Genomic DNA, 24,501 nt, shown 5'->3' with positions numbered 1-24,501 from the left:
ACGCAGCCCCTCTGAGAGGAGGGCAGTTCGAGTGAAGATGTGAAGAAAAATCTGGGCTGGGCTGAGGCCTCTGTGGGAGACATTTGAAAATAACAGAAGGGCCCAGCCAGGGAGAGATCAAGGGCCATGTGACTCCATGTGTGATCCTAACCCGTGGGCCTTAGCATCATGGGAAGCTTGCTAGAAGTATAGGCTCTGATCGCCCCAGACTTGCTGAATCAGATCTGCATTGTAACAGATACTTGGGGATGCATGTGTGTGGCACAGGCTGAGGGGGTCTGGTCTAAGGAAGGAGTGTGCCAGGCAGAGGGAGGAGCAAGTGCAAAGGTCCTGAGGTTAGCACTAGGCTGTTGGATGGAAGAACGGTGAGGGGCAGTGAGGCTGAAGGATATTTGGAGGGGCAGAGGGGAGTGGAGTAGAGGGCTGGATCATGAGAGCCTGGGTTTAATGCCAGCAGGGTTCTTCTACCTGCACCCCTCTTCACGCCCCCACCACCCAAGGACAGACAGACAGATACACACAGACACAAATTCCCCTCTGTTCTGTCCTAGAGGTACTTAAACAGATAGTCTGGAGTCTGAATACCAAGGTTTAACTCCTGGTTCCACCAAGGCCCGTTACCTCCCTGGGCCTCAGTTTCCTTGTTTGTGAAACAGAATAGTAATGACTAGGCCTGACCTCATGAGAACTTGAGAGAATAAAATGAGTTCAGGCTCAGGCCATTGCACAGTATCTGGTGCATGGTGGGGTCCCCTCCCAGTCACAGGGATGCTGGTAGCCTGGGTAGGGAGGAGGGGAAGGGGCAGGACCACCCCCCGCCCACTGAACCCTGCATCCCATCACTGCCTGCAGGTTTCTTCATCTTCCTCTGGTACTGGGCTATGCGACTGCAGGCCCGGGGCGGGCCCTCCCCGCTGAAGAACAGCTCAGACAGCGCCAGGCTCCCCATCAGCTCGGGCAGCACCTCGTCCAGCCGTATCTAGGCCACCGCCACCTGCCGGGAGCTGCGTGAGGAAACAGAGATGCGGCCTCGCCTCACCCCTGCCTGCCACCCCCACAGCCAGGCCTGACACCTGGGGCAGCCAGAGACTCCGGGAGAAGGCCCAAGCTCCTCTGGGGGGAGGGGGCTTTTGCCCTCAGCAGCCAGACTCCCAGGCGGGCCTTCCGGATTGGCCTGCGGACTGCTCGGTGCCCCAGTCCAGCTCACAGGAGCTCAGGAGAGGGACCGTAACCTTGCTGTCCTCACTGGGGGCCGCAGGCCCAGCTGAACTCACCGCCACTGGGCCCAGCCCTCATGGCTGCCGGTGGGAGCCCACGGGCCCCAAGGCCGAGTCCTGGTCCTGTGAGGACTGGCAGCATCCTGGGCCCCGGGCCCTAGCCGCGCTGTCTCTGGCGATCTCCACAAGGACACCCTGTGCTCCTGTCATTTTAGCCTGAGAGTGGTACTCAGGGCACATGGGGTTGGGGCAGAGCTTTGAGCCAGATCCCTAGAGGAGGGGAGCCCCTCCTGGAGCATAGCAGAAGCTCCTCTACCTCTGAGCCTTCCGTCAGCCTCCCCAGCCCTTGCCCTCCAGCCCCCTACTCAGTCCTGGGCAGGGTCCCAATTCCAGGGCTGGATTTTGGGTTGTGGCTCCCAAGAGTGGCTGGGTGCCTGCCAGTAACCTTTCTTTACTGGACGGGCCTTTGCCCGCCCTTGACTCAGGCTTAGTGTAGACATTCTGGGCTGGGCTAGGTCTATCTGTCCCTCTGGGCCTTTCTATAAGCTGCATTGCCCTTGGTCACCACTGCCAAGCCCACCCCTCAAACGGACCCCCAGCTTCTCTCAAAGCCCTCTTGTGGCAAGAACTGTGGAGCGTAGCAGTGCAAATTTGTCTCTGCCCCAGTACTGGGAAGAAGGAGGCGTGCATCCCCTGGTGGCCCTGGTGGAGAGCCCAACGAGCTCTTAAAAGGTTGGAACTACGAGGGGAGCCACCATTCCTTGCTGGGGATCCAGGAAGACTTCCTGTAGGAGGCAACATTTGATCTGGATCTCAGCCTTAAGGATGGGGGAGGACTTTCTTTTTAAGCACTATCTCATTTGTCTTTTGAATTGAAAGAAGTAGATGTTCATTGTAGAGAATTTGGAAACTGTAGAAGAGCACACAGAAAAAGAAATAAAAATCAGCTTGTTGTTATCACCTAATAAACAAGTGTAATAAACATTTGGAGCACTTTCTTCTGTGCTTCTATCAGGAGTCGCTGACAAAAACAGGCCAATCAGGAAATAGCAGGGAGGGCCTCGGGCTGGGGTCCCCCTTCTCAGGACATCAGGTGCTGGACAGGCCACTTGATTGTTCTCACTGTGCACTTCACTGGGCTGTAAGGCCTTGGAGAGCTGGACCACTGTTCTCAGAAGGACCCAACCAGGTTTGCGTGCGCAGACATCGCTATGGTGTGGAACATGGACTAAGGCAGCCAGAAGCCTGGAGACCTTGTTCCTGGAGACTGGAGCCTTCCCGGAGCCACTGGGACAAGCTGGCACTGGTGGGAGTTGGCAGAGAGCAAAGCTACAGTTCCATCTGCCCTGGGATTTGGGGGGGCCCAGGGCTTTGCACGTGGCTCCAGGCCCGCCCCCAGCCCCAGTGAGGCCCAAGAGGGGTGACGCTTACCCTGGCCCTGCCCAGCTAACTCTGCCACTTTCCCAGCTGCTCCCCAATTCCTGGTCCTGTCTTTCCAGGTGTGCTGGATGCTCTGGGTCCCTCCTTCCAGGCCCTTCTTCACAAACAGGTCCCCGTGAGCCCCTGAGGGTCATTGTGCCAGGATGGGTCCCCAGCGGTGGGCCCAGCAGGTCGCAGTTCACAGAGCGCTTGTCCACCATCTCACCTCACCTGGCTGCCGCCAGGAAGGAGATGGGACAGGCCCTGTGGTTCCCGTCTGCCTCCAAGTCTTCCCCGCAGAGGAAGTGCTTGGGGCACCATGCCAGAGCCCCACCTGCCCCCCATGGCCCATGATTGTCTGTGACATCCTCTTCCCATCCCTCCCCGGGTCCAGAGGGCCTGTGGGAAACAGAATCCTGCCTGCATGCTGTGTGGGAGGAAGGGGAAGGGGCTGGGTGGGTCCTCAGACTCCCCAGGGTAGAGCATGTCTAACTCAGGCCCCGCAGGGCGATGCTAAGGGGATATGCCTTCTTGACGGGGTGCTCTCTACCTTTGATCTTGCAGTGACCATGGGACCATGCCAAGGGACCTGGCCTCATCCACACGACTTCCTCAGAGCCATCAGATCTGGAGCCCGATTGATCATCCCCTCCCCTTCCCTTATGCTGCCCCCCCATGTGTGTTTGCTGCTCCCACTTCCCGTCTGAGCCACCAGTGATCAGCTGGGCGATAGGACAGTAATTGCGCAGTGGGGACAGTTGTAAAGAGATAACGACCACGACCACGCCCAGCGGACAGTTCCACTCGCATGATCTCATGAGCTCTTTGCATGTCTTGTATGAGGTTCAGAGCAGCAGATAGCTCGCCCAAGCTCACCCAGCCACCATGTGGCCAGGACAGACGTGAGCCCAAGACAGACTCCAGCCCAGGCCTCAACAACCCTCCTGCACACTCCGTCCCACCTCTCCTATTAATCTGGTCTGGGCAGGGAAGGCTGGGGCCTGCAGAGCTTGTCCTCTCCCCCTGGGGCCCCAACAAGCATGGGATAGATCCCAGTCTTGTTCAACCCATAGGTGTGAGGGAAGGTGCGTTAGCACCACTCGCATCCCTATAGCGAGGCTTGTGCCTGGCATGTTACCGGTCTCCTCGAACCCCAACATAGCCCTCCATGGCAGTCCTATTGCTGTTTCTGCTTTACAGAAGAAGAAACTGAGGGTCAGAGGGGTCCCCAGGTACTGAGAAGAGGGTCTGAGTTAGGAGTGTCTGAATCCAAAGCCTGTGCTCGTCGCCTTTCCCCAGGGGTCTGCTGGGGTGTGGAAGCCTCTGTGGCTGCTGGACCCCAACTTCACAGCCCCTAGCAGTGTCCCTGGGTGGGCTGAGCAGCCCCCTCTGTAGGCGATCACAGGGTGGAGTGAGACAGGAGCGCAGCCCAGTTCCCCACACTAGCCTTTCACAACCCAGCTGATGGTGGCGTGGAGCAGGAAGGCCGAGAAAGAGGCCACAGGAAGCATGACACTGAGCAGTTGGAGGGGAGGGTAGGGGGGTGAGGGAGGTGGGGACAGGCCACACCACAGAGCCTGGGACCTGAGGGACGCTCAGACACAGGGCTCTGGCCAGCGTGGGCAAGCCTGCCCAAGGATGATGACGCCCAGGGCCCTGGGGGTCCTGCTTTTCTCGCTCCTCCTGCTCTGGGCCTCAGGTGAGCAGCTGGTTCCTTGTCCCCCAGGAGACCCAGGGACAGGGAAGCGGGGATGGGTGGGGCTGTCTAGAGAGTGTCTGTCCAAGGACCCCATCCGTTGGCCTCAGTACCTTCTCTCACCCCATCCTCCGAGTGAGTTGTCATCCTGATAAACTTGGGTCAGCTCTGGGTCTCAGGTGTCTTGTGCTCCCCACAGAGCTCCCCATACCCCCCCAGTCTGGGCTGTGCTTCCCTCACAGGCAGGCCCCAGACACACTCTTACCCAGCTGGCCTCCGAGCTTCTGGGGAAGGGGGTCAGGAGTCTCTGGAGGCTGAGGCCAGTTGGGGCTTATACGGTCCTCCCTCTACCCCCTTGTCTGGCTCCTTCCACCCTGACACCCCCACCGGCTCCCCTCTCCTCGTCCCAGGAGTGGCCCCCCAGTCCCCAGTTTCCGGAGCTGGGAACAAGCCTCCCCTCCCCCACCCTCTCTGTCGGCCTTGTGCACACACATGCGGGGTTCTCCAAGGCACTTTGAGGACCCCAGGCCTTGCCTTTGGCAGTTCTCTCTCCTGGGAAAGCTGAGGCCACCCCAGCCCAGCTGGCCAGATCTTACCTACCCTCCTTGGGGCCCTGGGATGTTGGCAGTGACCCCCTCGGGCAGAGGGAGTGCTCCCATCGCAGTGCCCCCAGTGCTCCTCCTGTTTTGTTCCTGATTTTTTGAGTGTCCTGCATGCCTGCCCAGCAGGGGGGCCATGTGGCTTGGGATGCATGGATCAACCTCTTTGGGCTTCAAAGAATCTTCTTCTCTTCGGTGAAGGGCAAAGTTCAGTCCTTGGCTCAAAAAGGAGGCAAAATGGCGGAGTTGTCCTCTTTGCAGAGCAAGCCAGCAGAACCCACAGATTCAGTCACTCAATAACCAGTCGTGGCTATCGTCCAGTCTCCTGGGGCACATGGGGACACTGGGTCCTTCACAGAAGGCCCTTCACATAACCACACTGGTTGGGGCTTCAAGGGTCCCCCGAGGGACTGAGGTGACCTATGGTGATGGGGGAGTTCCAGTCTGGGCAAAGTGTCAGCCGTTTGAACAGCATGAGGAGCCTTGAGAGGCTTATAAGGAGAGGTAAGTCTCTTTCTTTTGTGGACATTTCTGGGTCTGCGCATGGGTTCATTCATTCTGTAAACACTGATGGGGAATTCCGGGCTGTGCCAGGCTCTGGGCTGGAGATGCTGTGGCCATGGCAGAAGAAAGCAGGTCCCTTCGGTGGTGAGCTGAAGGGAGGGGCAGGTAGCGTTTCCCTCACTCCTGGCCCTGCTCCCCCACTTGAACCTGGATTAAGGTGGTCCCTGGAGGCCAGCTTCCGGGGCAGAGCGGGATGGCAGGGGTAGCACAGGTCTTAAGTGGGGACCAGCATCGTCCTGCCCAATGCCTGGGCCAGGCTTTCTCTGTTTGGGCTAAATGCTTCCAATGTCTTCAAAAAATAATCACAAAAAGGATAGTCATCTTTTCTGCACTTGCCCGAAGCTTCTCATGTATGACTGTGCCGAAATTTGGCAGCAGGCCAGGAGGGAGGCTCTGTGAACACCCGTCAGGGTGCAGCCCAACACCCATTTGTGACCCCTCGGGCACACAAAGGGCTAGGATTACACGGAGAGTGGCCCCCCTCCCCTCCCCTCCTCTCTCTTTTCCTCTCCCTCTGTTTCCCTCCTCTCTCTCCCCCTTCCTCCTTTATTTCAAAAGCAAATGAAGACCCCATTACATATATATTCATCTGACATTTGCTTCGTCCCATTAAACAGTGTCCTGAAGATCTTTCCTTTAAAGATTTATTTACTTATTTGTGAGAGAGAGAGAGAGAGAGCATGTGCACATGGGGGGAGGGGCAGAGAGAGGGAGAGAGAGATGCTGAAGGGGACTCCCCGCCAAGCACAGAGCCTGACTTAGGGCTCAGTCCCAGGACCCTGAGATCATGAACTGAGCTGAAACCAAGAGTCAGACGCTGAGCCTACTGAGCCACCCCGACGTCCTTTGACCTACCCCTTTTTAAAAAGCTCATACATCTGGACCCAGAAATTCCTAGGATCTTAATTTTTTTTAAAGATTTTATTTATTTATTTGACAGAGAGAGAGAGAGAGAGATCACAAGTAGGCAGGGGGGCGGGGGAAGCAGGCTCTCCGCTGAGCAGAGAGCCTGATGCGGGACTCGATCCCGGGACCCCGAGACCATGACCCCAGCGGAAGGCAGAGGCTTAACCCACTGAGCCACCCAGGTGCCCCAACCTAATTTTTTTTTTTTAAATGAATTCTTAACACAAGCTAACAAAGATGTAAGAGTGTTGTTCAAAATAGGAAAAAGGAAAAAAAGAGTGAGGATCCTGAAAGCCCACTAACAAAGGACCTGTTGAGAAAGTGTTACCACACCCACCCAGTAAAAAGAGGCATCAGTAGGCTCTGACGTGGAGAGCTCCTCAAGATACCTCGTTCAGGGATCCCGTTCATGTACATTTTTAAATGATTTACATTCAGATACTTGCCTATTTAACAAAAACTTCTATGAGGTTGTGCAGGGACCTGTCGCTGGTGGGGAACTCTGGAGTGTGAGCTGGGAGCTATGGGGATGTTTACTGCTCGTTCTGTGTTCTTGTGTACGGTTTTGAAAAAAACTGTGCATGTATTAATTTTGTTGATAGGTCGGTAACTATGTAGACCTATAGGTAAGCCCAATGTAAATACACAACTATATAAACAGTTTTACAATGAAATCCTCACCTCCTGGAGTGATACTGACTCTTTGAACCTTTATGATGAGCTGTATCTATTATGTATACAGATGGTCTCTAACCTTCCCTCAAACTCACAAGGAAGGTATTATTAGTCCCATTTGGCTGATGAGAAGAGGGTGCCTCAGAGAGTTTAAGTAACTTGCCTGAGGTCACACAGCTAGCTGGTAAGTGACGCCAAGCTCCGCCCCACCCCCCCATATCAGGTGAAAGGGGAACTGAACAGGAAGTCACGAAAGTTGGTCTTGGAGCTGCCTCCTGCTGGTGCCCTTGCTCAAGTCACTGTGCTCCAGGGGCCCTCAGTGTTCTTTCCTCACCCCAGGAGGTAGCTTGTGAGGGTCATAATGAGAATGTGGGAGAAAGAGGCGAACCGAGATAGAACACGCCCAAGAGTTATACCATGAGGCCACAGTTGCAAGGGCTTCGGAATGTCTGATGTGGAACAGCTGTGGAAAGCCCAGCAGACTTCCTGGAGGAGGTGGTAAAGGGTAATAGTACTAACATATGAATCCTTTAATCGACAGAGCCATGTGCCAAGCTCTTTGTACATATCTTCTGCAAAACATCTCACTGGCCCTATGAGGTGGGGGGGGGGGGGTCATATCTCCTTTTGCCCTGGAAACTGAGGCCCAGGGAGAGTGAGTCCGGCTCAAGTACACATAGCATGAATGGATGGGACTGAAATTCTAGCCCACATCACCAGACCCTGGAGTCTGAGCATCTTACCTCCAACCTCCTCCCTTGCTGCCTCCCCACCCAGCCCATTCACACCTTCTGCATCCCTCCTTCAGGTATGAAAAATTCTAACAACAAAACTGAGCAACGGAGAAACGTTTGCCTGGGGCTCGTCAATGCGAACCAATATGAAGATTTCCACCTGGAGAACACTGCTGACTGCTTCACAAAGTGCTCGGAGTCAAGGAATGAATCCTGTGACCTGGAAAACTTGCAGAGGTAAGAGGGCGTTCTGACTTAGAGCAGGAATGTGGGGCCTCCTTTGACCGAGGCCGGGAGGCTGTTAGGAAGGGACCAAGCTCTCAGCTCATATAGCTTCTGAAAACGCTGCTCCCATCTCATCTTTCCACTCTCTTGTTTGATACCCACATTCTCTCCAATCCACTCACTGAGACTTCTCTGATCCAAGGATTGCAGAGATGAACCAGCCCCCATCCCTACCACTGTGGAAGGTCAGACACAGGCCCAAATGATGATGATTCTAGAGAGCAATCATAGAAAAAGGTGGGCAAGGTGCCAGGTTAACTCAGAGAAAGGAAGACTGCCAAGGCTTCACAGTGGAGGTGATTCACAAAAAGGCTTTGAAGACTGCATAGGAGTTTTCTAGTTGGATCTGAGCAATGTTAGGAGCTACAGGCTTCAGAACTTCAGGGAGTATTGGGGGAGAACAGCAGTGCTTTGAAATGTGAAAGAGTAAGGTGCTGGGGATGGCGGCAACAATGAGGAGGTGGATTGGGTAGGGAATAGGCTAGAAATATAAGCAGGGAGCAGAGTATGCAGGGTCAGATACGCTATACCAGCATGGGAGGAGGTAGAGCAAGGACACATTTTAAACAGAGCAAGAGCATGGTCAGTTTTGCATTTGAGAAAGATTGCTCAGGTTTCAGGGAAAGGTACAAGGGTCGTAATGCAGGAGATGTGACCAGGTAGGATCCAAGCATGGTCTGGGTAGGTGTGAAGGCTGAACCACCACCTTCACTACCAACTGGCACAGTACATCTGGAAAGGAGGGATTGATTAGAAATATACGATACAGAATCAGTAAGACCAAGAGACTGATAAGACCAACAGGTTCAGAGATATGGGGATAATGGAGAAGGGGTTTAGAACCTAACATCTCGAAGAATCAGGTTCAAAAATATTTTTCTCTCTCTCTCCTCCTCTCTGAATCAAAACTGGCCATCATTCTAAGATACTTGGACAAGCTCATAGCTGGTGCTCAATGCACGTTTGTTGAGAAAAACGAACGAAAACCCTGTGTGCTCAGGTTCAGTGTTAGGACAACAATCTGATTGAGCTATGTCATTTCTGTGATCTGAAAACACTCCTATCCCCCATACCGAACCTCCTCCATTAGCTTCTTTGCTCCGGAAGGCTGTTCTGGGAATTCTTCTCTGTGCTGCCTTATGGTGACAATACGCATTTTGGAAAAAGCAGGGACTTTGGGGTCAGAAGATGTGGATTCTGTTCCCAAACTTAGCAGTTAACCTTCTTTATCTTCACACCCCCATAAAGTCAGTCTGGGCATCAACCCATTTCAACGTATGAATTTGCGGGGAGGCCCACAAACATTCCGTCTCTAACCAGGGCTGTTACGAATAAAGCTGCCAGGAACATTTTTGTACGTGTCTTTTCATGACCATCTACATTCATTTCTCTGGGGTAGGTACCTAGGAGTGGCAGTGATGTCAAAGGTAGATGTCTGGGGTGCCTGGGTGGTTCAGTGGGTTAAGCCTCTGCCTTTAGCTCAGATCATGATCCCAGGGTCCTGGGATCGAGCCCCGAGTAGGGCTCTCTGCTCTCAGCAGGGAGCCTGCTTCCCTTCCTCTCTCTCTGCCTGCCTCTCTGCCTACTTGTGATCTCTGTTTGTCAAATAAATAAATAAAATCTTAAAAAAAAAAAAGGTAGACATTTGATGAATTTTGGTCACCACTGCTGAAGTCTTTTGTGCGGGTACATTAGTTTACACTCTCGCTGGCAACGTGTGAAAGTTCCTGCGATGCTTGGTATTACCAGTTGTTTTGTTTTTCACCATTCTGGAAAGGATATGGTGGTACCTCATTTCCTTTTATTAATTTTGATAGCTTTGTAAAGGTACAACTTACATACTCTCCAGTCTATACATTGTTAGAGCACGGTTGAATAACTTAAGGTATATAATGCAATATAAGGAACCAATAAGACAATCATTTTACGGACACTTCCACCAGCCCCCAAAGGACCCTTGTGCCTGTTTGCAAGCCATCTGGGCTCGCATCCCCAGCCACTGAACCACTGATCTGCTTTCTACTTCCAGAGATTTGCTTTTTCTGGTTGTTTTCTAAAAGGGCATCATACAACATACTGTCTTTTGAGTCTTGTTTCCTTCACGTACACTGTTTTTGAGTTATATTCATACATTAGCCTGTATCAACAGTTTGCTCTTTTTTTTTTTTAAATCACTGAGTAATATTTCATTGTGTGGACATGCTATGATGTGTTTATTCATTCATCAGTTGATGGACAATTGGATCGTTTCCAAATGAATATTATTTATTATGAATATAATGATTATGAATAACGCTGCCATGAACGTTTGAATTCAGATCTTTGTAGACTTACGTTTTCGTTTCTTTTGGGTAAATGCCTAGGAACAGAATTGCTGGGATATCTGATATGCTTCGCTTTATAAAAAATGCCCATCTGTTCCTCAAAGGATATCTTTTGCTTTCCCATCAGCATGAAAGAGGGCTGTCGTTCTAGTCCATTTTTGCAACATTGTCAGTTTTCTCGGCTATTGTGGTCGTCTGGTGTCAGTGGTAGCTCACTGTGGTTTTAAATTGTGTTTCAGAAGTGACCAGTGATGTTGAGCGTCTTTTCATGTGGTGATTAGCCATTTGTATCTTTTCTTTGGTAGAAATGACTATTCAAATCTTTCTTTTTTTAAATAGGGTTTTGTCTTCTCATTGCAGAGTTTTAAGAATTACTTTTTAAAAAGATTTTATTTATATGAGAGAGGGAGAGAGAGAGAGCATAAGCAGGGCGAGGGGCAGAGGGAAAGGGAGAAGCAGACTCCCTGCTAAGCAGGGAGCCTGATTCGGGGCTTGATCTCAGGACCCTGAAATCATGACCTGAGCTGAAGGCAGATGCTTAACTGACTGAACCACCCAGGCACCCAGAGAATTCTTCATGTATTCTGCATGCCAGTCCTTTATCAGATGTCGATTTGCAAATATTTTCTCTCAGTGTATGTCTTGTCTCTTTGTTTCCTCAGGGATATCCTTTGAAGATCAAAAGCACTTAATTTTGAGGAAGTCAGATTTAAATGTGTGTTTGTGTTTGATATCATATTAGAGAAACTTTCATCCAGCTACAGATTTTCTAAATTTTCTTCTATAAGTGTATGTGGTTTTGGCTCTTAAAATTAGGTTATACATTTGGAGTTAATTTTTTATACATGTATGAAGTAGATGTCTTTATTATTATCATTATGATTATTTGCATTTGGGTATATGATTATTTCAACACCATTTATTGAAAAGAATGCTTTCTCCACTTAACTGCCTCTGGGAGGGCATTCCATTGATGGGCTAAATGGGAGCTCCTGGAATGTCTTCTCCCTACCAAGATAGTAAACCAGAAACCAAAGTACATCCCTGGGGAGAACTGCAGAGATTAACGCCACCATAAAGGACTTGAGAGATGCGTGGGAGGGGCAGTGATGCCTATCATAGCTCAGTAACTGCTGATCTTAGCTCACCAGAAGCCAGCTGGATGTTGGGGAATGCCTGTGGACTATCCTACACTTAATAGGGCAGTGAGGGGCGCCTGGGTGGCTCAGTGCCTTCAGCTGAGGTCATGATCTCAGGGTCCTGGGATGGAGGCCGGCATCGGGCTCTCTGCTTGGTGGAGAGACTGCTTCCCCCTCTCTCTCTGCCTGCCTCTCTGCCTACTTGTGATCTCTCTCTCTCTGTCTCTCTGTCAAATAAATTAAAAAAAAAAAAAAATTGGGCAGTGAATCCAATCGCAGCTGCGGTCCCAGGGGAAATCAACACAACCCCTGGCAACTGACACATTGCATGGCTAATGCCTTGTTCTCTATCCCAGTTTTCAAGGGCTACTGGAAATGGTTTACTTTGACCTGGCAGAGCCAACAATAGACTACCATGGTTTCCTCTATGCTCTGTCAATCCTCCTGATCTCTATCCTCATTCAGTTCACAGAGACCTTAGTAATCTTGACACTCTTCAGAGCACTGTTACTCTGGCCCACTATGTTGGCAACATCATGGGGATTGGATCTGATGAGTAAAATTAGCAAGTAGTTTAGATGCCTTAGGGAAACAGATGTGGACTAGAGGATGGGAAGTAAACCCCACAAGAATTCAGGAGCCCTTCACCTCAGGGAATTTTCTGGGCATTCAGAGGTCTGGAGAACATCATGATATCCATTCTGGGGGTGAAGGCAAGTTGTTGAGCCTCACACCATTTACAATGTAAAAAAAAAAAAAAAAGGACAGTGTGGAAAAACACATCTCATGCAACCATGAACCAAAGATATCTGCGTGGCTATGCTAATATCAAAGAAGATGGTGTTTAAACAGGAGTCGACTTTGCATCTATGCTTTAGACTTTCTGACTCTGTGTTACATTTCACAACTAAAATAATTTTCAGGTGTTCTGAGAACCAAATCAGGAAATCTTCCCTCAAGAAAGGGAATTGCATTGTTTTGTGAGGCCAAAGAATTTTTAAGTGCATGTATCTATGCAAATATATATGTGTGTATTTATATATAGAGAGAAATACAATTAAGTGCTTATATATATAATTATAATTCACTATTATATTTGGTAACAATGAAAGATACAATACTTATTTAGACTTTTAAAAGGTATATAAAAGCTAGACACTTTGTGTATCTCAGTCAATGGGTTTCAACAATCTCATTCTGCTGCTTCGGGCTGGCTGGTGTTCTAATGGCAGGTACTGGCTAAAATTCGAGTACCATCTGCTGGAGAATCCGACGAGCATAGTGAATATGTCTTTTTTGAAGGCTGCTGTCCAGAATATCAGCACCCACATCTCAGAAGACCTGTTCTTCTCCCTGACGCCTTCCCAGGTAAAGAGTTCCCTATCCCTGTTGGCTGGTTCTGATTCCATTTCCCTCCGCCATATTTTCCAGAATTCTGAGAGACTCCCGGTCTGTGTTGGGTGCCCACCAAAGCTTATCCCTTGTATGTCCCATTTGATAGCGCTCTGTCACTTTGCTAATGGTGCTAGTGAGTTGCTTGGGTGGGTGGATCCAGGTGACGGTGACCCAGGGCATGAGGCTGGTATAATTCGGAAGACCACCCAATCGAGAGTCAGGGGATCTGAGTTCCAGTCCTGGACTCCCCACTCCTTTACTAGGCGTTTTCCAGGAAACCCCTTCCCCTCTCTGGGCCCCAGAGCTCTCATCTGTAAGATGAGCTCTAGATTTACATGGGTCTGGATTTAAGTCCCAGCTCTGCCCTTTACCAGCTAATGTGATATTGGGTGCATGACCGGAATTTTTTGAGCCTTGGTTGTCCCATCTGCAAAATGGTGCTGGCGTGGCCCACTTGCAAGGTTGTGGGAGATAAGGCACTGGGAGTGCTGGGTGCAGGGGGCAGGGTGCAGCCTCCCTAAAAGGGTGAAGCTGAGTGAGGAAGTTCAGGCAGCAGGCAAGCTGGCCATCATCAAGGTCCTTCTAGATCTGTCTGGAAAAGAGGACATGAAAGAAAGGGCCCTTATTAATGTGACCCATCCTCTGCATGGAGGCACCCACTGGCCCTGGAGATCACCTCATGTCCTTTGACAAGGGTCCAGACTGAGAAGGAGAAAGTTGGGTCCTTTGCCTCCAACCTTACAATGTAATGTTCCAGCACCTATGGGATGCCTTTGAGGCAGGACCCGGTGAGACCAGGCTACAGGCCCAGTGGACCAGTGAGGTCCAGAATGAGCAAATCACCAATGAAATTTATTTTACTATTTTAACCATTGTTCACTTTTACAAAACTTGCTGTTGGGCAGGAGGTGGAAATCACATTCTGTGTGAAGTTTTATATTTTCCACCTCTGCTCACACGGTCTCTCTTCCTAGGGGCTTTATTCTTTCCAGTTATTCCCAGGTCAGTATCCAGACACCATGATCCTAAAGTCTTGTGAAAGCACAGCTGCTGGCAGGACACAGGCCAGAAGTGCACCATAGCAGACCACCCCTCACACACTTGCTGGTTGAACTTCACCGCACACTCAGCCTGACTGTGATGGGACGTCACACAGCTACCTGGTTAGCCCCATTCTCCATAGTGGGACAAACTGAGGGTCCATGAGGGCTGCGGCTTCTCTGTAGGCTCACAGCCTGGACCGAGCCAAGCTAGCTGTGTGGCCCCAGGGGTCCTGCCTCTCAGAGTGATGCCCTCAGGTTCTGTCCCACCCCCCGGTGCCTTAGTTTCCCCTCCGAAGTGGGGGAATGGCAAGAGCCCCATGTTGAAGGCTGGAAGCCTGGGGTAGAGATGGGAACTCTGGGGTCTGTGGTTCCAGGTTCCAGGGCTGGTGACAGAGGACGAGCATGAACACCCCGACAGAGTCCGGCTGCCCAGGAGTCTCTTTGAATCCCTGCAGGAGAACAGGTCGGAGGTCTTGCTGGCCATCACTATCCTGGACGTCGGTCCGGGGAATCTGTTCAAGGTGAGGAGAGACCTAGTGGGGGCTCAGGGCAGCTCAGTGGGTCAATGCTTGGTTCACCAGGGCCCTGTGCCCCAGCTTGCCTTCTCTGGAGTCTTGGCTGTGGGTCCCCATGGGGATGAAGAAGGGGATGAGCCTGTGGAGAGCATTTCTAAAGCGGCCTGAGGTCACCCCAGACTTCTGTCTCTGGAGTCTGTGCACTGCACACTCACACTGGTCACACTCAGATGTTTGGATCCACACGTCTGTGTCCTTGGACTTGTATGTGTAGCCCAAGTATCCCCCTGTGTGTCCTTGTGCATGGCCAAACGTGCATGTTCTTTCATACTCCTGGTGCACATGCCATCATGCATGTCATGTGCAGACACATGACTGTGTCTGCACAAGCAAGTGCACCCGTGTTCTTGCAAATGGGTCCTGGGCGAGCATCTTCAGAGGCGTGTAATGCACTCACGTGTGGATAGAGTGCACCATGAGTGCCCTCTATTTGGGGCTGATCTCTCTTCCAGCCCTGTGCTCCTCCAGCTCAAAGGGCAGAGGAGCTCTGGGGCCAGCAGTGGAGAACTGTTGTGTGGATGGCTTTGCGACCAGTCCGCCTCGGTGCGGGGCTCCCTGTGATCCAGCCCGGGTAGGAGACTGCAGGGGGCCGCGAGAAGAAGGTTGCCCATGGTCCCTGGGTCCCCTGGTCTCCTAGCCACAGACTTTGCTCTCCAGGCAAGGGCCATGGGTCCTGGAAGTTCCCAGGAACCCCCATCAATGCTGGGCTGGGAAAGCGCCTTCTGAAGCCCAGCCCCCCATCTCTCTCCACAGGGACCCCAGCTCAGCCTGCAGGATGGCAGCCGTGTGTTGAATAATCGCCTGGTGGGCCTGAGCTTAGGCAGTATACCTGTCAGAAGGCTGGCTGAGCCTCTGGAGATCACCTTCTCCCACCAGCACCTACCCCCTGTGAGCCCCCAACCCAAACCTGGCAGCTTCTGAGGGACAGACAGGCAGGGGGGTCACGCACAAGCATATGGACAGCCAGGCGCAGGACTCTGCCCCTCCCAGCCTTCCACGTCCCCCCAGCCACTAAGACCACACACACGGGGACGCCCAGGGACCCATGCCACCTGCACACGAATGTCCACTTGACCCGCAGACACCCTCCCACTCGTGCTTACAGAGGAGCACCAAGGACGTGGCAAACCCATGAGTACGCACACGGGATTACACGCCCGCCCACATATACACTCCCCTAAAGGCACATGTACGCAGACATGCTACCCTCCCCGCGCCGCAGCCCCACAGTGTCCACACCTCTCAACATGCTGATCCACGCACACCAAATGGTGCACTTCATGGTCCTGCGTGACCCGTGGGGTGAACCTTGCTTCCTACCCAACGCACACCCCGGGGGTGGGGGTAGGGCAACCTGTCCTCTCCTTTCCCTTCCCCGAGCTCTGCTCTCCTCTCTCCCAACCTCCCCCTGCCTCATCCTGCCTCCCCCTGACTCCCACTCTCTGGTTTCAGAACATGGCCCTCAGCTGTGTGTTCTGGGATGCAACTAAAGGTAGGAAGGGAGGGTGTGGGGGCCAGAGATCCACAGGTGGGGGCCCCTCCCCTCCCTTCCTCTCTGGCCCCCTCCACTCCCCCAAATGCTCATACACTCCCCTATGTTCCCTGCCCTTCCTGTCCACGGTCAACAGGAGACTGGTCTTCCATGGGCTGCTCCACGGAGCTCAGAGCCAGGAAGACCATCTGTCGCTGTGACCATCTGACCTTCTTCGCTTTGCTGCTGGTAAGGGCCCACCCACCCTGATCCCTGCAGTTCTGGAGACACCGAGGTTTCCTGGCAGGGTCCAGAGCCTCTGGGATGTGTGAGGCCTGGCCTCCAACTGATGGGGTCCCGGTTTGGGGGGGGTCGCCCACAGAAGCCGATCTTGGACCAGGCCACCGTCCAGTCCCTCATTCGCATTTCCCAGGCTGGCTGCGGAGCCTCTATGATCTTCCTGGCCTTTACCATTGTCCTCTACGTTGTCCTAAGGTGGGTGATCCCCCACCCCCATCCCAAGTCTCCCGCTTGTCCTCAAGGGTGGGAGCAGAACAGGTTAGAAAGCTCCCTGCTTGTGTAGCTTTATACTGATAGCCTCTCCAAACTTTACTTTCCTCATCTATAAAATGGGGTTGGGGGTTGAAATGTGTCAGAGCTATTTCAGTTGGTAGTGGCAGGAACTCAACTCAAATTCACTTAAACACAATGGGGAATATGTGGTTGGTGGAATGATTCTCCCTTTAGGCATGGTTGGATCCAGGGGCTCAAAAGATGTCCCCCGGACTTGCACTCCCTCTGCCTCTCCCAAATTTGCTTTCTCCTTTGTCAGCCATGTCAAGCAGCTTCTTCACTCTCAGGGACCTTGGGAAGCCCAGGGATTGTCTCACAGCTTCTTAGCTTGCTAGGCAGCAAATTTTCTATACCAAATTCCAACACTGAAGCCTTTTTTTCTCAACATTTTATTTTGATATAATCGTAGACTAACAGGAAATTACAATAATACTGTATAGAGTCCCTTGGTTTCTTTATCCAGCTTTTCCTGGTGGTAACATTTTCTAGAACTGTAGTATTATACCAAACCAGGAAATTGACATTGGTACAGTGCCAGAGGACATCTTCTGCAAATTTTTACATGCATTTGTGTGTGTGTGTGTGGTGCGGGGTGGGGGTGGGGGGTTCTATGCAATTTTATCCCACATATAACCAGAGCAGAGTTTTGCTGGTCTCACTTGGGTCATGTGCCCATGTGGTCAAGAGATTGATGACATTGATTGGCCAGGCCAGGTCATATGATTGCTCTTGGATATGAGCCAACAAAAGGCCAACCTCACCCCAAACATCAGGGCTGCCAGCAGGGAAGGGTTTTTCTCAGAGACACGTAGTTCTGTTTCCAGAAGGAAGAGCAGGTGTAGGACAGGCAGAGATCACTGTGGCCTGTGCTTAGGCTCTCTGGGTCCAGACCAGGGCTCTCCATGTACCTCTTTGCCTCTGTCCTCAACTGGCCCTGGGCTGCAGCCCTTTCTAGCATCCCCCCACCCCATCTCAGACTAAAGCATGAGTGTGAGCAGTGCCAGCCCTGCTCCCCACCAAGTCCGATTCTGGAGCACAGTCCCCATTCCCAGTAAGGTGAGTGGGACTTGCCAGTGGTGGACCTCATGAGCCAGGCCTGGCACGCTGGGAGGACTCGTCACCATCTGTCATGGGTGGGCTTTGACATCTCAGGTGAGGTGGACACGATGCCTCATACTCCCATCTAGGCACCTGGGCTCCTATCCCTCTAATGAGAGCCCTCGGAATCTGATTTGCTAGGAATTCCGAGTGGGAGCTCCACAGAGAGGGAGTGAATCTCCATCCTCTCTGGGCCTCACCCTACTACATCCTGGCCTCCTACCTCTGTGCCCTGTGGGTCGGTCCATTCACTCAAATAATGCGGGCAGGGCCCCCTGCTGCCTGTTGTGCTGGCGCTGAACAAATCACAATGAAATTTATTTTACCGTTACCGTCAGAGGGGAGGGGAGGGGGCTACCCTGTGCTGCAGGAAACTTCCATATCAGCATGGGCTAAGTGGCATTCAGAGATAGCTTCCTGAGGAGGAAATGCCCAGGGAAGTTTCTGAAGGAAGAGTAGGAAAAGGCATTGAGAGCAGAGCAGAGCAGAGGCGAAGTCTGGGAGGGGTGGAAAAGCAGGGTGCAGTCAGGGAATTGCCAAGTGTGCGGTTTGGCTCTAGCACGGCGTGGAGGATGAGGCCTGTGGCACGTGGACCCTCCCAGGGCCCTGTAAGCCAGGAGAGAGAGAGAGCTCCTGTGCCCCAGCCCGGTGGCACTCATCCTGGGTGTGTGTGTGGGGGTTCTGGCAGGGGCGGACCAGGGGCGGTGGGGTGGGGAGCCTGCAGTGCAAGTCCCCCCGACAGGAACTGTGGCCCCGCCTCCTGCCGCCTCTCATGGGCCTTCTTGCCCCAGGTGCTGCTGGCAGAGGTTCAAGTCAGAAGACGCCCCCAAGATCCATGTGGCCCTGAGTTTGAGCTTGTTTCTCCTGAATCTCACCTTCTTCTTCAATATGGGGTATGGTCCCCAGCTGTCGGGTGCCACCTGCCGGGCCCGGGGGGCTGTCTTCCACTACTTTCTGCTCTGCACCTTCACCTGGATGGGCCTGGAAGCCTTCCACCTCTACCTGCTTGTCATCAAGGTCTTCAACACCTACTTTGGGCACTACTTCCTGAAGCTGAGCTCCGTGGGCTGGGGTAGGTGCAGCTCTGGTGGGTGGGGAACGTGGCCGGGATTGGGAGGGGTGGGAGGAAGAACTGTTTAGGGCAGAGGGCTTGAGGCCCGGGCAGCTGGAGGGGATTCTGGAGGAGGACGTGCCAAAGGAGCCCCAGCGATGCCGTACCTCCTCCCCCGTTGTACCCAGGCCTGCCTGCCCTCATCGTCTTTGGCACCGGGACTGCGGACAGCTATGGCCGCTACACCATCCGTGACAAGAGCAACATCACCACCCTGGAGCTGTAAGAGGGGGTTGGGGGCGGGCAGCAGTGACATCAGGCCCCTGGCTGCACACAACTGGGCCAGTGGGATGTCTCGGGAGAGGAGGGGATCCTGGGAAGAGAGACCAAGTGGAGGCAAAGGACTCTCCAGCTAGCTCACAGTCTGCAGGGGTAAACTGAGGACTGGAAGGAGAAAGTGCAATGAGACGGGGGGTCTGAGACGGGAGAGAGTGAGCTGTGGCAGGATGCCTTGCTCTAGCCTGGCCACCACCAACCCGTATGGCACCTTTGGGCAGATTTAAAAAGGTATCCCCTCCCTCCCCACTCTGCCAACCTGCCGTGCAGGGGGCTCAGCCTGGGGAATGGGAGGTGAGCTAGATTTCATCCTGATCTGCCCCCCCACCCCAGCCAGGTGCCCTTGTGCAGGACCCAAGCTGCCCAACGCTGGTGGCAGGCCTGGTTCTAGCTAGGTGCTGCCTCTGAATTTCTATGTGGGCTAGCCTGGCCTCCTCTGGGGCTTCAGTCTCCTCATTTGTACTGGGGTGGGGGGTGGTGATGGACATTCTCTTGGGTCTTTTGCTCTGCAGTGCAGGAAGCATGGGGCTGAGTAAGCCTTCTCCAAGGTGCCCTCTCCAGGGCCCATGGCTCTGTGCTAAGAGAGGCTGGTGGGGTGTTGGTCCTGTCCCTAGAGCCTCAAATGCAGGGGCCACAGGGGCTGGGGAGGTGACATATGTGCACACAGGGGCCCAGGTAGGGACTGTAGTAGATTGGCAGTCGCATACCTACCTAATGTCCCTCAGGTGAGCATGCAAAGAGCTGCCAGCTGTATGCTTTTGTAAGAAAAGCAGAGGGGCGCCTGGGTGGCTCGGTGGTTGAGCATCTGCCTTTGGCTCGGGTCATGATCCCAGGGTCCTGGAATCGACCCTGGAGTCCTAGGATCGAGCCCTGAGTCCTACTCTCTGGTCAGTAGGGAGTCTGCTTCTCTCTTGGCCTCTCCATTCCCTCACCCCCTACTTCCCACTGCTCATGCTTCCTCCCTCACTCTCCCTCAAATGAATAAATAAAATCTTAAAAAAAAAAAAAAAAAGGAAAGCAGAAATCTGGATGCTTATGCCAAACCTCACGCTTTTTAAAGGGTGGTCATTAGTTTAATTTTTTTTACAATACAATGTGGGGTAAACCAAACATGTTTTGGGGCCACATTGGCTCCTTTGCACTTGCTGGTCTGAAGACATGACAGATTGGAGCCTCATGACAGCCCCTCCCCAGGAGAATGGGGGGGTTGGTGGGGAGTGGGGGTGGGGGAAGGGGTCTTTTGGGTCACAGAAAGTCGGTCAGGGGAGAGTGCCGGGGACTTGCTGGGTGGGGGCACGTCTCCAGCCCTGGTGGCCGTCTGCCTCCTCCAGGTGCTGGTTCCAGGAGAAGACGGATGTCTCTGTCCTCTATGTCACCGTCCACGGCTACTTCCTCGTCACCTCCCTCTTCAGCGCTGTGGTCCTAGGTCTGGTGGCCTGGAAGATTTTCACTCTGCCCAGGGCCACAGCAGGCAAGGAGCAGGGACCCAACTGGAAGGGGGTCCTCACCGTGCTGGGGCTCTCCAGCCTGGTGGGCGCCACGTGGTGGCTGGCCATCCTCACGCCGCTGGGCTGGTCCACCATCTATATCTTCGCCCTCTTCAACTCCTTGCAAGGTGAGGCTCCGGGGCCAGGCATGTGATGCTTTGCCTAATCTGTGAGGGGGTGTTTTGGGTGTATGTAGAGGGGTGGATGGCAAGACACAGGATTCTGCTCGGGCTGGCTGACCTCCTGGGAGCTGGCACCAGCCACCCAACTGAAGCCGATACTTCCCCTATTTTTCCTTCCGGAGCTGTGTGTAGTGTCTTACCCTCTCTCTGTGCAAACTCCTTCCCTCTCTCCACTGGCCCTTTCCCACCCGGGGTCCCAAATGGTTTTTTCCATCCCATGTGACCTTCCGTGGCATGTGGTTTGATTCAGCTTGGTCTGTGTTCTCAGGAGAGTCAAGGATCAGATCAGGCCATCTTGGGTTAGGTGTCCACCTCTGGTCCAGGCAGCTGTGACCAGGAGGTCAGGGGCACGTGACATGACAGGCATAGGACGTGGATGGTCTGTAAGGAATTGTGGTGGCAGAAGAACGTGATTAGCAGAGGAAATGACTGATAGGTGTGCTCCCTGCCCCTGCAGGGTCTTTCCTTCAATATCCAGGGGTCGGGATCGAGCCCTGAGTCCTACTCTTTGGTAGGAGAGGTCCAGGCGTCCGGGGTGTGACTGATGGCTCCCCCTTCCTCTTCGCTCCCCACACAATGTCATACACAGGCATCACAGCCTAAGAGAAACCGCTGTGAAGGGACTGATGAGGTGTGCTTTGACTTTGAGTCCAAGTCTCACATCAGTGGCCGGAGGCCCACCCAAACAGGGCTGACTCCCAGGGCCTCCTGAGGCCCTGCGGCATTGTGGTTGGGTGGCCGTGGGGATAAGCAGACCCGGAAAGGAACCCTGGTTCCACACACCACCTCAGCAAGTCCCCTAGTCCCTCCAATCATCTTTAAAGCTGGGACAAAGCTGGTATTTTTCTCATCAGATTTTGCGATGAGTAACTGAGCTAATGCTTGTGGAAGACACAGATGGTCCCCCAGGGAAGAATCATGAGTCCTCATCGGGGACATCCCGGGGTTGGGGAGGGAGGCACCTTGAAACTAGACTGTGTCAGTATTCTTCCAGGGACCACCTTTTGTGTTTCAGCCTGAACACTTGAATCTACACCTAACCCAAGATGGCCTGATCTGATCTGTGTTTAAGCCTGAACACTTGACTCTATGGAGCTGAGTGCAAGTGCCTCAGTACGTTGCTTTTCCAAACACAATGGTCCTTAGTGTGCTGGAACGCATCTCCATCATTTGGTGGTTGTTTCGAGTTTTAGTTGTAAACTCCTTTTAAACCCATACAGCATTTTGATTTTCTATCAATTTCTGTGCTTACTCTAATTTTCATACCTCCCACTTTCCTGCTGCTTCCTGCTGGCAGGAGTCCCGGAATAACTCTTAGCGGAGCATGGCAGAAGCTGGTCTGCATGGAAATGCCTTTATTTCACTCTTCCCTTTCTGTGATAGCTGTACATCTATGTGATTGTCAGGGCCTCCGTTTCTCTCTTCCAAGATTTCTCTTTGGTTCTTGGTGGGGCATCGGTTTCGTTTTTGCCCATTGTTTCTTTCCATCAGTTCTTGAACTTTTGTAATGGAGCGATCTGTCTCTGTGCAGCTGCTGGCCAGGCTGCCCAGCGCCTGGCACGGGGGTGGGTGGGGTCCGCACACGGGCTCACGGAGGCCCCCTCCTTCCCAACAGGTGTCTTCATCTTCTGCTGGTTCACCATGCTCTACTTCCCCAGCCGGAGCACCGTGGCCTTCTCCTCTAGCGTGCCCCGAGCCGACCAGGTCCACACCATGTCTCATGAATAGGAGGCCTCCGTGGGGTCAGGCTGGGAGCCGGCCTCACGTTCTGGACTCAGCTCTGACTCCCCAGGTGGCCTCAGGCTGCCCCCTGTCTCGCTCTGGGCTTCAGTTTCCATGTTTTTACAATGTGGCTGGGGAGGGAGGAGATGGGGACCAGGGGGGACCACCTGGCCTCAAAGGTTCCGTCCAGATACTCTGATGGGTCTTGAAGTCCACGAATCGAGGATAGTAGGAATCTAAGTTTCTGATTCCCCGAAGACCCCTGCCAGCACAGAGAGGTGCCCCCTCATCCCTACCCCCACCTGAAGACCCCTGCCAGTACCGCCCCCTCTCCCCACCCCCACCTCCTCTGCCTTCATAGCCAAGCAGCCCATCTCTGCCTTTGGCCACCTCTGGTCTCCCCTTGAAGGAACCCAGCCTCTCCCCTTCCTCCCCCTTCCATTGCCCCCCCACCCCCACCCTATGGCTGCCTGTCCCCACCCCCTCAGGCACTGGGGCAGTTGTGGACTAGAGCTTTAGGTCTATCTTCAAGGAATGAGCTCCCGCCATTCAGGGGGCTGCCAACCCTCCAGCTCTCCCGGGACACGGAATTTCAGAGAATGCCATTTCTTCGGTAGTGGATGTCATACCACTAGTGGCTGCCCCCGGGTTCTGATGGCTGCTTGGGTGGTCTGACCTCCAATCCGCCCGTCCCTGTGAGCTGGAGGGTGAATGGTCCAGAGCTCTGCACATGGGAGGGCCGAGGGCCAGGGCAGGGGAGCCGCGGGTGGAGCTAAGCGGAGAGAGAGCAGGCTTTTCCCCCAGAATCCCGTGCAGCAGGCACGTCGGCCTCACTCCCCAGCTCAGCCCGGCCCGAGCCTGGCACGGTTCAGGCCCCAAATAAGTATCTGTTGGCTGAAGAGCTGGATGTGTGAATTTGGTATCCGCTGGGCAGGGTTCTGAGCTGGGGAGGGTCTCGGGCCAGATGCAGCACGGGTCTGTGTCACCTCCAGTGGCTGGCCTCTGTTTCACAACATTGCGCTGGTTTCCTCAGTAGGAAACAGAAGAGGCAGGGATGAGAGAGAGAGAGAGATAATCAACAGATAAACCAACTCAAAGAAAGAAAAAAAGAGTGGAGGGGAGAGAAAGACAGCAGCATCCTGGCCAGTCACCCCAGGCAATCATGCCCCAGCTCCAACCTTAAGTTCCTAACCCCTGGGGCCATCTCACCTTCCCTGCTTACCGCACCCCCCCCCCCCCACTTGCCAGTGTGCTTTGCCAAGGTCAGGCACCTGCTAGAAGTGAGAAGCCACTATTAGGAGACTGTCCCCCACAGTCCCTGGGCTGCCAGCTCGCCTCCTGCTCCCTGATGCCTGTGCCCCGTGGATGTCCTCTCTTCTCCCTCCTCCCACCGAGCAAACGGATGAAAGACAGGAAGGCAGAGGCCCTTGCTTTATGCAAGCGGCTGTGTTCCTGGAAGAGAAATTCTAGGGTGTGGACAATTGCAACAGTTAGAGCCACATTATATCAGGTTTTGTGAACAAGCTTGGTGGGTTTGGGGACTTAGGTTTACAGACATCTGATTCTCACACTGGAGGGCTGGGCTCCCTGACCCCCAAATCTCAGAGTTTCTGAACACAACCCTGCGTGCTCTACAGCTGCTTCCGTGTCTGATGGGCCTGGGTTCAAAGTCCAGCGCTGCTACTTAGGCCCTGTGTGATGCGGGGCATGTCACCTCACCTCTCTGAGCCTCAGTGTCTCTGTCCATAAAAATAGAGGTCATCAAGTTCTTGCCTCGACCTGAGAGCATTAAGTGAGGTGGCAAAAGTCAAGACCCTGGTATTGGAGACTCCTGCGGCTTAAAGAAAGGGCAGGGGGCACCTTTGTGTGAAGCGTGAGCCTTTGAGACCTGTGTGTAACATGGGAGGGGTATGAAGGGCTAAATCTACCTTCCAGATTCCTTCTACAGCCTCTGCCAAGTGGACACCAAGTGGACCGGCCCCCTGTGTGGGAGGAGGAAATTGAGGCTCA

At 53.2% G+C, this 24,501-nt stretch overlaps 2 protein-coding genes and 1 long non-coding RNA gene across 9 annotated transcripts in view; 2 read left to right on the top strand and 1 right to left on the bottom strand.

Annotated features, from left to right (window-relative positions):
- ADGRG1 (adhesion G protein-coupled receptor G1) overlaps positions 1 to 2,201 on the top strand; it is a 37,942-nt gene extending 35,741 nt beyond the window's left edge. For all 5 annotated transcript variants that reach the window (XM_059153231.1, XM_059153232.1, XM_059153235.1 and 2 more), the window contains exon 14: positions 853 to 2,201. In XM_059153231.1, coding sequence (XP_059009214.1) covers positions 853 to 983 — 131 coding nt within the window. In that variant the 3' untranslated portion in view covers positions 984 to 2,201. The remainder of the gene's footprint in view (positions 1 to 852) is intronic.
- On the bottom strand, positions 2,149 to 5,068 carry LOC131818617 (uncharacterized). The gene is made up of 2 exons (XR_009348898.1): positions 4,933 to 5,068; positions 2,149 to 2,520 (listed from the first exon to the last, which is right to left on the bottom strand). It is a non-coding gene; the product is annotated as an uncharacterized LOC131818617 (long non-coding RNA).
- ADGRG3 (adhesion G protein-coupled receptor G3) lies at positions 2,517 to 24,125 on the top strand. Of its 3 annotated transcripts, none has more exons than XM_059153237.1 (12): positions 2,517 to 4,335; positions 7,885 to 8,047; positions 12,791 to 12,926; positions 14,371 to 14,517; positions 15,325 to 15,459; positions 16,024 to 16,063; positions 16,200 to 16,291; positions 16,425 to 16,537; positions 18,505 to 18,785; positions 18,953 to 19,046; positions 20,432 to 20,715; positions 22,385 to 24,125. In XM_059153237.1, exons 1-12 carry the CDS (start codon positions 4,275 to 4,277, stop codon positions 22,495 to 22,497), a joined length of 1,659 nt encoding a protein of 552 aa, XP_059009220.1. In that variant the 5' UTR covers positions 2,517 to 4,274; the 3' UTR covers positions 22,498 to 24,125. The 3 variants fall into 3 exon arrangements, with proteins under 3 accessions (XP_059009220.1, XP_059009221.1, XP_059009219.1); XM_059153238.1 differs by lacking the exon at positions 2,517 to 4,335 and adding an exon at positions 5,304 to 5,435 and having other exon boundaries at positions 16,476 to 16,537; XM_059153236.1 differs by lacking the exon at positions 2,517 to 4,335 and adding an exon at positions 5,304 to 5,435.
- The last annotated feature ends 376 nt before the right edge of the window (positions 24,126 to 24,501 follow it).

The sequence above is a fragment of the Mustela lutreola genome, chromosome 16, assembly GCF_030435805.1.
Source record: "Mustela lutreola isolate mMusLut2 chromosome 16, mMusLut2.pri, whole genome shotgun sequence".
NCBI classification, from domain to species: domain Eukaryota; kingdom Metazoa; phylum Chordata; class Mammalia; order Carnivora; family Mustelidae; genus Mustela; species Mustela lutreola.
Note: the sequence above shows the minus strand (reverse complement) of the source record. Positions and strands in the feature narration are given on the sequence as shown.

Excerpts from the sequence above, each read along its gene's own strand:
- ADGRG3 (XM_059153236.1), top strand. The coding sequence starts at position 5,354 with ATGGTGATGGGGGAGTTCCAGTCTGGGCAAAGTGTCAGCCGTTTGAAC. Across the intron at positions 16,064-16,199 it reads GTTCTGGGATGCAACTAAAG|GAGACTGGTCTTCCATGGGC; the intron begins GTAGGAAGGGAG and ends CACGGTCAACAG. Across the intron at positions 16,538-18,504 it reads GTCCTCTACGTTGTCCTAAG|GTGCTGCTGGCAGAGGTTCA; the intron begins GTGGGTGATCCC and ends TTCTTGCCCCAG.